At 39.5% G+C, this 12223-nt stretch overlaps 1 protein-coding gene across 1 annotated transcript; it reads left to right on the top strand.

Annotated features, from left to right (window-relative positions):
- The first annotated feature begins 3891 nt into the window (after positions 1-3891).
- Positions 3892-12222, top strand: LOC127427754 (uncharacterized). Its single transcript, XM_051675545.1, has 6 exons — positions 3892-4174; positions 4400-4515; positions 7035-7191; positions 11418-11548; positions 11677-11773; positions 11887-12222. The coding sequence occupies exons 1-6, from the start codon at positions 4049-4051 to the stop codon at positions 12220-12222; spliced, it is 963 nt and encodes a 320-aa protein (XP_051531505.1). The 5' UTR covers positions 3892-4048.
- The last annotated feature ends 1 nt before the right edge of the window (position 12223 follows it).

Here is a 12223-nt window from a genome sequence, read left to right as displayed (position 1 = left end):
AAGAAGGATTTAAACAACATGTACTTTGTTTTTTAGGGTTGTTAGGTTTGCATGTTCCTCTTCAGATGATTAAAGCAAGAAGAGCAATGAAAAGGATCCAACCATTCACCATCGGGACCAAGTTGTCAGTCCCCTCTGAGACGAAATGTCCGCATTATGTAGGCACCATCCTTCCTGTCCTGGCTCTGGACTGCTGTGAACTCAGAAATGACCCAAGCGATGACATTTCTCCTTTCCATCAAGACAGAGTGTCCACATCTCACTATTCTGCACCTGCGGAGGGACATTCAGATGACGTTAATGAAGACATTAAAGAGGAAGAAGACAGGGACTCTGTGTCTCCACCAGCGTCCTCCAGATCTATCAGGAAGATTGCTATGTGTGGGAACTCTGAGAGCCAGAAGAACTGTCATGTTACTAACTTTAAAACGACAACCAAGACAAACACCTCGTCGGAAATGTTGTTACCTGTCGAGGAAAGGTTGAGTGACTGGTCTGCTTCACAGCTGGAGGTGAGCGAGACTTATTTTCTTTGGATATGTGTTGGACACTATGTGTTGGTCTTAGCTGGATATATGTTATGTTGTAAGAACCCACTTAAATTTTCTGTGTCACACATACTGAATGAAATATTAGACTCATAATATAAAGAAAAACTAAACTTAACAACAATGGTATTTACATAGTTAGTTCATAACAACATATGACATTCAGGCTTCACAGACCAACGTTTTCCACCAGTTTTTCCTACTGCAAAACTACAAATGCAATTTCTTTAAACAGCCACGAATGATAACAACAAGAACATTGAAAAAAAGACCTGTGTGGATTATTACAGTTTTGCACACTGTGCTCATTGGTATGAGATCATAACCAGCCCCCTCATTACACAAACCCACAGCCGAGATGAACTGGTAATTTCCACCAAAAAAAAAAAAGAAAGAAGAAGAAGCAGGAACTAGATCCAAACAGCAAACGCAGAAGGAAAGATCTAAGATCAAACTGGTAATCAAACATGGCACATCGGCACTAATGATGCCAGAGAGAGTTTTAATGTATCATCATTTAGGAAAACGGGTTGAACTGTTGGTTGATTATGTCTAAAGAGGTGCCAGATGATGCATTCCTTAATGCTGGATTATTATATATAGGGGAGACCGGGGCAAGTTGTCACACTTTTTATTCTAGTGAATATTTCTCAGGGTAGTTTCTTTTCTTTTTTGTTTTTTTGAAAGCCAAATTCTCTATAGACAGGCACCTGATAAGGCACAATGGAACCTGCCATTTATGCAAAATGCAATTATGTAAAAAACAAAAAACAAAAAAGGTAAAACAACAGACGACGAACCAATAATACAGTAATATTATTCTGCACATCTCATCTTTAAGCTTTTAACAAGACCCCTCCTCCATCTCTGGACGGGTACACCACATGACATTTTTGACTTTAAGCCCTAGAAAAATTATCAAATTGACTCAGTACTTGAAAACATGTTCATCACAGAAGAGGTGTGTTCAAGTAATAGTTTTGTGTTCATTGCATTTGTAATGTGTTTTTGAATTATTCAATAGATCTGGACAAAAAACAAGCGGTACGTCATTGAGCCTAAAATCTACCTTATACATTACTGTCCCTTGCCTTAACATACCTGTATGTCAGTGTGGTTTCATTGTGTTCACATGTTTACCCAATAGCTAAAGCAAAATTCACATAAAATATTCTTCTTTAAGAGAGTTTTGAATTAGTGAAACCAACATCCACCGCTGCTACAAAGAACAAGCGTACTTCTGAGACAAAATCTCATAGTTACTGAGATAACGCTGTGACAGCTTGCCCCGGCATCCCTAAATGTGAGTTGTAAAATCTACTTGCACCACACTATAAATAACATAGGGGAGGACGAGTGGATTGCCCATTGTTAAAAAGTCTTAAGAGCAAGCACTGAGGGTGCAGAAGGGCAAGAGCAGGAACACAAGCTCTGCAACATAAAGCACAACTCATACAGAATGAAATCATTATTTGGCAGCACCACTTCTTGCTGCAAGGCCAACAGGCACAAATCCTGATATTATTGTGCTTTACATTCCAAAACACATAATTTAAACCTCCTGTGTGTACTAAACACAGGTGCATACTCACAAGGAGTTTATTATGAAGACATCTGATACCTCAGAAGAAGGTTAATGTGTTTGCAGAAAAAGCTTGTTTTCAATTAATGTTTGGGCATATACTCTTAAGCAGTCCTAAAAATGGATTTAGTCTTTAATCTGTACTTCATGTACCCAAACAAACAATGTGGTTTTATTACCTAACAACTAAGACATGGCAAAACAAACAGAACTTGGCTCGTAAGACGAAGTCTTAAGAATGATGTAATAGATTTTGGAAGAGATACATTACAAATTCATCTGTCAGTCAATAGTCTGAGGTCATTGCTGACCATAATTTGACCGTCGTTCTGGGCACTTTTCAGCTGCCCAGGCTGGCCAGCTATATCATACTAAATCAGCTGAGACCAGCAAATCAGCTTAAGCTAGTATTTAAAAATACATTCTAGAATGCACAAAGTCCTGAATGTATCTTATTGCTCTTTTTCTTTACAGTCTAAGCCATTGAAGAAAGGATGGAAGTTAAAGAACCATTATGATTTTAACATGCCAGAATTCCCACATGATGAACCAGAGGACGCGTCTCACAGCCAGAGGAGAGACCTCAAAGACTTTGAGAACTCTCTCATCCAACTGACAACAAGTCTGGACTTGACACAGGTGACTCTGACTCATCCAACATCCTGACAGACAAAAAGATCCTATTGTTAAGTGGTTACAGTTTTATTAACATTTCTTATTGAAACATTACCTCATTAGCTCTCAATGCATCTCCTGAACCAGGATAAACCAGAAAGTCCTCATCAGAAGAACACATACGCTGTAGATCTAGGACTGGAGATGCTTAGAAGAAGTCCAGGGGACCACACTGACAAATCGTAAGATTCGCTGGCACATTTCAACAGAACAGCACGTAACGGGGTTTAAATGTGCTTTTGTAAGCAATATAAGCTATGGCTGGGCTATACATCAATTATTCAATCACAATGGTTTTAATGCACTTTTTATTTGGTCAATACATTTCCTAGAGAGTGCATCATTAGACTAATTTCACCATCCTTCAGGGCTGCACAACTAATCAATATCACAGAATGGTGATATGGTCATATGGGATTATTAAACTGCAAACGTCTGTTATTGAATTCAATTAATACATGGTTTGTGTGTGCTTCCGTGTGAAGGGGTGACCCACTGTTCCATGTGCATGTGCAGGGCTCATGATATACTGTTTTTAGCATTTTTAGAGCAGTTAGAGAGCATTGTGAAAGCAAAGTGCAGCAAATTCACTCATTCGCACAATTCCAAACACTTGTAACTGCTATAAGTTATTATACAAATCTAAAAACACAACATGATATCACAGAAAAGCAGGAGATGGCATCGTCAAACACTACACATTAAACTGTCAAACACATACGCACTTTCAGTGAAGGTGAATTAAATATGTCAGAAATATATCACTATTCTATAAGACAAATCTAATCCTCAAAATGAGTCCCACACTAGTAATTATGCATCATAATATTATTCAACTGGGTTCCAAAAAATAATTGAGTGAAGTTATAGATTTTGCACACCCAAATGTAGGCTTGTTTTTATTACAATGCATAATATATTGTTGTATATTGGTGCATATAAATTAAAATGATTAAATATATAATTCTTCCATGTATTCATTTAGTCAAAAACTATGGAAAATGCAACTTTTTTATTTTTAACCAGATTATTTTTACTTCTGTTACAGTTACATTTTCTTTGCATTTCAAATTGTAGGTGGTTGAAATTGAGGTTGCTCCTGAGAGACTATCATCAGGATCTCATGTTGGCTCTGGACGTGTCATCGTTTTACCAACAAGCTGACAACATCATCAGCGCCATTAACTGCAAGGTTGAGAAAACAGGTTTTGCATGGTTTTGGCATTTAGAGAAGGCTTTTTAAATGATGTATATGTCTACAAGTCCTGATGCAGTATTTATTCCATTGCAGATGAACCGTGTATTGGTGACCGACTTGCAAAAAAGTAATCAAGACAAAGAGACAAGAGAAATTTCCTTCCAGATCAATGTAAGTCTTTAAATCCATCATCCCACTCAGGAAGTATATAATTGCCATTTTCCCTTCAGACACTAGAAGAGCACCATATCACAATGTTCCACCAAACCAAACACTGGCCACTTGTATTAGTCTCATGCACATTTCTTTTTCTTCGGACTGTAGCAAATGAACTCCAAATGAATGATGTCATTTCCTTCCACGACCCCACCCCTCCCTGGACAACTCTCTTTCCAGATGCTGCATGAGTCTGCGTCTCGCCTGTCAAATCTCCACCCAACCCTGGCCAGAAGAGTTTCGTGCAAACAGGCCGAGGTGAAGGAGAACTGGGCACTTTTCCAGGAGCTTTTCCGGTAAATGAGGGTCTCCTTACTCCTGCTGCCCTCATGTGAACAAAAATCTAGCAGACAAAGAAGTTGCAAGTAGTACAGTTTTGTGGTTGGTTTAGAATATTACATAATACTTAACTGGAGTTATTATTGTAAACATGCAAGCGTTGAATAGACTTGTGGACAGGTGATGTCATGTTATGGTTTTATAGATATATATTGATATATCAGCATTACAATTTACTAAATATTTCGCTTAAAAAAAGAAAGCAAAGTCACTCAAAGACTGTGCGGGGCTCAAGTGAATCAGTGAATCATTTGTATGAACTAGTTTATTTACTGTACATGAACCATCTGACTGAACCGACATGCTAAAATGAATAGGCGTTCCCAAAACTCAATATAAAAATTGTTTATTTGAACCAGTAACTATCTGAAAAAAACGATTCACTTAAATGATTCCGATTTTCAAGCGTTACATGAGAACCATTTAGGTAAGCGTGTTTCATTACTCCCTCATTGCTCCACAGTTTTACTGATCTCGACTCTCTAAACTATCGGCAATACGGAGCCACAAGGAGTTTTTTTACTCCCCAATTTGGAATGCCCAATTCCCAATGCGCTCTAGGTCCTCGTGGTGGCGTAATGACTCGCCTCAATCTGGGTGGCGGAGGACGAATCTCAGTTGCCTCCGCATCTGAGCCGTCAATCCACGCATCTTATCACGTGGCTTGCTGAGCGTGTTACCGCAGAGACGTAGTGCGTGTGGAGGTTTCACGCTATTCTCCGCGACATCTACGCACAACTCACCACGCTCCCCACCGAGAGCGAGAACCACATTATAGCGACCACGAGGAGGTTACCCCGTGTGACTCTACCCTCCCTAGCAACCAGGACAATTTGGTTGCTTAGGAGACCTGGCTGGAGTCACTCAGCACGCCCTGGATTCAAACTCGCAACTCCAGGGATGGTAGTCAGTGTCTTTACTCACTGAGCTGCCCAGGCCCCCTTTTTGACCATTTTTAACAAATTTAATACACTAAACATCAAATTAGCCAGAAATAAAGATGATGCGAATCAACAACAGGCTTCCGTTATGAATCATGGAACATTTCAGCATTCAGGAAAAGGGTGGATACCACTACTCACTGGAAAATGTTGCTTGTTACTGAAAATATACACTATTGTGATGACAGCTGAGCAACGGTCACGCTACTGAAAATATAGTGAAGTTGCCTGTTGTAGCATCGCTACTTCTAGTTAGTTACTCGCCAAAAATTATGTTTTTCTGAAAGGCTAATCAAAATATTCTATGGCATACTAGTGACATATAATTCATATAATTTTAGATTAATAAAACGTGCACTATTTAATAGGGGTGTAACGGTTTATCGTGGCACAATAAATCGTGGTTCAAAAATGAGACGGTGTACAGAGTGGAGATGGGACTTTTTCTTTCTTTTTTTTATTGTGAACTGAACCGAATCGTGATATAAGTGAATCATTACACCCTTACTATTTAATAGTGTAATGCACTGGCCATGCCATTAAATGAAGTTATATTATGCAAAACATCATGGAGCAGCTACAACCGCTTCAGACGCCAAATTCCACGAATACTCGCAGCATTATGGAACTTCTCTGATTTAAGCATGACCTCCATGCAGTTGTTTGAGTTGTGAAATAGTTGGAACAGAGAGACAGAGAGGGAATGCATGAGAGAAAGGAATAGCAAAAAAAGTACACAGTGGTTATTGATGAAAAAAGGCAGACCATTTGAAAAGAGATCTGAAATAGCCTCTACTCTGGTGCAGATGTGAGCGGGAATAGCTCATGCGAATGGTATGAGGATATGATGGGAGACAGGTACTCTCTAAAAACATGTCTGTGGAATGTGCACATACAGTGAGGGAGAAACTGATAAAGAACAATGTCTGCTAGCTGCCATAACTCTCACTTCTAATGCAGCCTATTCAGATTCATTGAGGTTTAACAAAGAAATAACAACTAAGGTGATTAAATGATCATCATATGCGTCCTTTTAGATCTAAGGACCAATGTCAGCATGTTTCATTTTCAGAAAGGCGCTGTTCTTGAAGATAATGATCAGTTTGGTGAGGTGCGGCCAATCATGGCCTTGTCTTCTTTGTACACAAAGCTGGTTGAAAACTCACATCGTAGGCCGACACTTCTTTTTGGTTCTCTCAATGAGTCCTCTATCACCAGCTCTGCAAACACACCTTTCCTGACACCATGAGCTAACCAGACAAAAGGGAGGTGATATCACTGCCTGCATATCCTGCCAAAAGTAATATGTTCTCAACTCAAGATATTACGTTACTGATCTGTGGGTTTCAATATTTGTGCATTTGAATTCCCAATCAGCAAGCTGTTAGCATTAATGATTTATCTTCAAGAGTCTAATGACTTAGTGGTGTAAACTGCACGATACATTTGAAACTTGGCAAACATGTTTGTGGACATCTGAAGTAATGACGCCCTGATGGTGACATTAAGGGTATCATTTTGTTCCACTACTACAGGAACCAGAAGACAGATGTGCCTTCAAAATGCCAGTCAACTTCAGCAGCAGATCCTCTAACCACATGCCCTGACTCACACAGCTTTGCTAGAAACGAGGGTCACAATGTAATGGGAAAAGATGTCAAGGAAGAGCAAAATCGTCTCCGAGGATTTGAGGTTAGCAGTACTGCCGACAAAAAACATCTGTAAGCATGTGATGGCCAGACATGACCACATATAACAGCGGATTTGGCTTAAACTTAGTATCTCACTGGATGGACAGCCTTCTTTGGACGCTGATAATTGGGAGGGGAAAGTTTAAATTATGCATGAAAACGATGACATCCAGCAAATCCAACTGAAAATGTTGATTCATGAAAATATGTGAATAACTCAAAATATCAAGACCCAAGCAATGCATTAAAGCATTGAAGAAAACGTACATCTGTGAGCAGTGCTCTCAAGGCTTTTTTCTGAAGGAAATATGAGCGGTGCTTGCCTTTGCAAAACTCACGGCCTCAATGCTAGTGTGTTGTGGGTGGTTGCCATGCAGTTGTAAATGTGTTTTGGATGGTTGCTAGGGTATTGCTAGTTGGTTGCTTGCTTGCCCGATTCAAAAAAATCCCTAAATATGCTGGGTACTGCACCAGCAATGCGTAAGTTCTCACTTAACTTGGGACGTAACTACTAGATTGTCAGTGTTTAATTTGGTTGCACCACCTGTTCTTAACGCAAAACCAAACTAGTAGGTCCCAAGCTCTTCCTAAAGAAATGCATAGTTGCATGACGTTTACCTTTAATTATCCAATAAGCAGTTATCTATATTATAAAAAGACATTTATTTTTCAATCTTGATACACTATGCATCCAGAAACAAAAATCTTTAAGAGGTGCCTTCAGCCCCATTGTACCCTATTATAAAGACAATATGTTGTTCTGAAAAAAAATTATTATTGTATCTTATAAAATTATTGGATTTCAATTAAATTGAGAAAACAGAATGTCAAATTTAGTATTTTTAGATATTTTTTCTTTTTATCCCCTTTTCTTTCAATTTGGAATGCCTGATTCCGACTACTTAGTAGGTCCTCGTGGTGACGCGGTTACTCACCTCAGTCTGGGTGGTGGAGGACAAGTCTCAGTTGCCTCCGCTTCTGAGACCGTCAATCCACACATCTTATCACGTGACTCGTTGTGCATGACACTGCGGAGACTCACAGCATGTGGAGGCTCATGCTACTCTCCACGATCCACGCACAACTTACCACGCGGCCTATTGAGAGCGAGAACCCCTAATCGCGACCACGAGGAGGTTACCCCATGTGACTCTACCCTCCCTAGCAACCAGGCCAATTTGGTTGCTTAGGAGACCTGGCTGGAGTCACTCAGCACACCCTGGATTCGAACTCGCGACTCCAGGGGTGGTAGACAGCATCAATACTCGCTGAGCTACCCAGGCCCCAATCCTTAAATTTGTATACATTTTCTTCTCTGACATTTTCCACAGACCCCAGTTTGAAAACCCCTGGTTTAAACAACTTTACAGCTCAAATAATACACAAGTTTTAACAGAAGAAACAATGTGAATTTATACAATTGTAAGCTTTTCATTTCGGCCTTTAAACCCTCCAAAAATTGGGCCCATTCACTTTCATTTTTACTGAAACTTTAATTTTGATGACTTTCTTTCTTCTGCAGAACAGAAATTATGATTTTTAGAATATTTCAGCTCTGTAGATCCATACACTGCAAGTAAATGGGTGCCAAAATGATGATGCTCCAAAAAGCACATACAGGCAGCATAAAATGTCATAATTCAGATGACTCATGTGTTTTAATCCATATTTTCAGAAGTGATATGATAGGTGTGGGCAAGAAAGAGATCAATGTTTAAGTCCTTTTTTTGCTAGACGTTCTCCTCCCTGCCCAGTGGGGGCGATATGCATGAAGAATGTGAATCACCAAAAATACAAGAAGAAGAATGTGAAAGTAATCTGTTTCTCACCCACACCTGTCAAATCACTTCTGAATATATAGATTTAACCACTGGAATCTTATGGATTACTTTTATGCTGACTTATACATACCTGCCAACACTGGCGATTTTATCAGGTTACCGTTTTTCCACCCCTCCTCCCGCTGTACTCGCGATTTACAATTTCTCTTGATAAACTCACGATTGTCCACATCCACACTTTGCATACGGGATCGTCCCGTATTTAACTATGAAATGATGCAACACGTATCGAACCAATACGGGGCGCGATTTGTCCCGTAAACTGGTCAGATGACAACACTGCGAAATCGTTCCAGATTGTTAATTTAATGTTAATATAAGTTGGACATTTTTCATACGGTGGGTAAGGGGTCGTCTCAAAAGTCCACACATTGTGCCGAAACATGCGAATACTGTGGATGGTGTGGTAAGGGACCATCTGAAAAGTCCACACATTGTGCTGAAACGTGCTAATACTGTGGATGGTGTGGTAAGGGACCGTCTGAAAAGTCCACACATTGTGCTGAAACGTGGTAATACTGTGGATGGTGTGGTAAGGGACCATCTGAAAAGTCCACACATTGTGCTGAAACATGCGAATACTGTGGATGGTGTGGTAAGGGACCGTCTGAAAAGTCCACACATTGTGCCGAAACATGCGAATACTGTGGATGGTGTGGTAAGGGACCGTCTGAAAAGTCCACACATTGTGCTGAAACAGCTAATACTGTGGATGGTGTGGTAAGGGACCGTCTGAAAAGTCCACACATTGTGCTGAAACGTGGTAATACTGTGGATGGTGTGGTAAGGGACCGTCTGAAAAGTCCACACATTGTGCCGAAACATGCTAATACTGTGGATGGTGTGGTAAGGGACCGTCTGAAAAGTCCACACATTGTGCCGAAACATGCGAATACTGTGGATGGTGTGGTAAGGGACCATCTGAAAAGTCCACACATTGTGCTGAAACATGCTAATACTGTGGATGGTGTGGTAAGGGACTGTCTGAAAAGTCCACACATTGTGCTGAAACATGCTAATACTGTGGATGGTGTGGTAAGGGACCGTCTGAAAAGTCCACACATTGTGCTGAAACTGTGGATAGGAAAATAAATAAATAATTAAAATAAAGTAAATAATAATAATAATAATAAAAATAAAAAATACATATAATCCAACACAGATGTATACATAAATAAGATAAAGATAAATAATCAAAGAAATAATCCCTTCTTGGATTAAAATGCTTCTTAGAAATAATGTCTTTTCTCCGCTTTCTTTACACCCGTTAGATCCTTTTAAAACACCAGTTGGTCGGATCTGTTTCTTCTTGCTCTAATAAGAGTAATAATAGATGTGTTCGGGCCCTTTTAAAGAAAGATATTGTTTCTAGTCCAGCTGTGTTAACCTTTTGGAATAGTCGAGTTGATGGTGTTATTTAGAAGAAAATTTGGAATATACCGCATAAATATCTAATTACAAACAAAAATCAAAGAAATTTCCTTTAAGATTATCATAAATTCATAAATAACCGAAGAAATAAAAATAATTATATTTTTTATAAGTCATGGGTCATTATTATTATTATTATTAATAACTCCACCGGCTGCCATTCCCCGCATATATGAATCACTTAGCATGCGCATGCTGCTGCTGACCGGAAACAATGGGTTATAGTTAAAAAGTACATCAATATTGATCTTTTTCGCACCAAAAGGGATCATATCGCTTTAGAAGACATTCATTTAAACGCTACAGTTGTATGGATGACGTTTATGCTGACTGTCTGTGATTTTTGGAGCTTCAAAAGTCTGATCACCATTCACTTGCATTTTAAGGACCGACTGAGCTGAGATATTTTTCTATTTTTCTTCAAATGTGTTCTGCTGAAGAAAGAAAGTCATACACACCTGGGATATCATGAGCGTGAGTAAATAATGAGAGCATTTTCATTTTTGGGTGAACTATCCCTTTAAGTTAGACCTTATGCACAGCTGGTGCACCCATTCCCTGGTCTGTAGACATGACTTGGGACCCTTCATCAATGTATGTCTATAGGATTTTTTCATCCATTTTATCGTCCGCCAAGTCTGATCACTTTAAAAAGTGATAGTATACCTATGGTGTCAATGATGCAGGACGAGTATGTGCCGAAGTTATTACCAAATCCCTAACCCTAGCAATATTAATAGTTATCCTTTCCTGATGAAGCACTACAGTACTAATAAACCCAATACAGTTAATTCAGCATTGCAGTGTAGAACAATCACTATCTGAGATTGCCGCATTCAATGTTGTGTTTTTTTGATGGGCCAATCTAAAAAGGAAATTACTCTTGACTTACATTGAGAACAGTCCATGATTAAACTTAATCTATGCCTGCAAATTCACCTAAACTTTTCTGCAGTGCTCTCAAGGCCTGTGGAGGATGTGGAGTCCGGTTGAGGAATGTTCTGCAGGGAGTCAAGGCTCACTATCGGAAAGCAGCTGCTCCAACCAGGACAACATCTCTGAGAAGCAAGACATGTATAGGAAGAGGTGCAGAAAGTCTTCACTTCACAATAAATCTATGGAAGACTGCTGAACTAAATAATGCATTAATGTTTGTGGTTTAATTCAATGGAAAGTTGTTGTGTAAAGTTTGAATAACCATTTATGTTTCCCAGCTGTATCGGCCAGATGGTTCAAACAACTGATATTCCCTCTCAAGAATGTCTCATTCCTAATAAGCTGTTGAAGGAGTCATTGACATCCATTGAAGTGGTAATACAATTTCAGTTTATGTCATCATTCTGCTCAATAATCTGATGTCTGAATGACAGCTCAGTCTTACACATCTCTTGTCTCTTTTCATCTCTCTTTGGAAATGAACAAAGACTCCACTGTGGTTGAAGGACAACACAAATCTGACCATTACAGAAGAGCATGACTGCTTAAAGCCAAATCAAGACCTCAAAATAGAAGAACTCCTAAGCCAGGTGGAGGTGCTTTGGGATGCTCTGCAGAAGAAATATGGAGAGAACGATGAGACCAAACCGACTGAAAAAGAACTATCTGGAGATAAAGCTGCACAGATGATGCCAGAACTCCCACTTTCTAACCATCTCCCACAAAACGCAGAGGAGGGCGGTTCTGGAATGCTTGCAAAATTTCTTGAACTTCTGGATCCCAGGGGTTATGACAAAATGAGTCAGGTAGAGCAAATATCATGAC

Source organism: Myxocyprinus asiaticus, chromosome 37 (genome assembly GCF_019703515.2).
Source record: "Myxocyprinus asiaticus isolate MX2 ecotype Aquarium Trade chromosome 37, UBuf_Myxa_2, whole genome shotgun sequence".
Lineage (NCBI taxonomy): Eukaryota > Metazoa > Chordata > Actinopteri > Cypriniformes > Catostomidae > Myxocyprinus > Myxocyprinus asiaticus.
The sequence above is the reverse complement of the archived record's forward strand: the minus strand, read 5'-3'. Positions and strand labels throughout refer to the sequence as shown.

Coding starts and splice junctions, on each gene's coding strand:
- LOC127427754 (XM_051675545.1), top strand. CDS start 4,049: ATGATGTATATGTCTACAAGTCCTGATGCAGTATTTATTCCATTGCAG. Junction 7,192..11,417: donor ATCGTCTCCGAGGATTTGAG/GTTAGCAGTACT, acceptor ACTTTTCTGCAG/TGCTCTCAAGGCCTGTGGAG. Junction 11,549..11,676: donor CAAGACATGTATAGGAAGAG/GTGCAGAAAGTC, acceptor TATGTTTCCCAG/CTGTATCGGCCAGATGGTTC.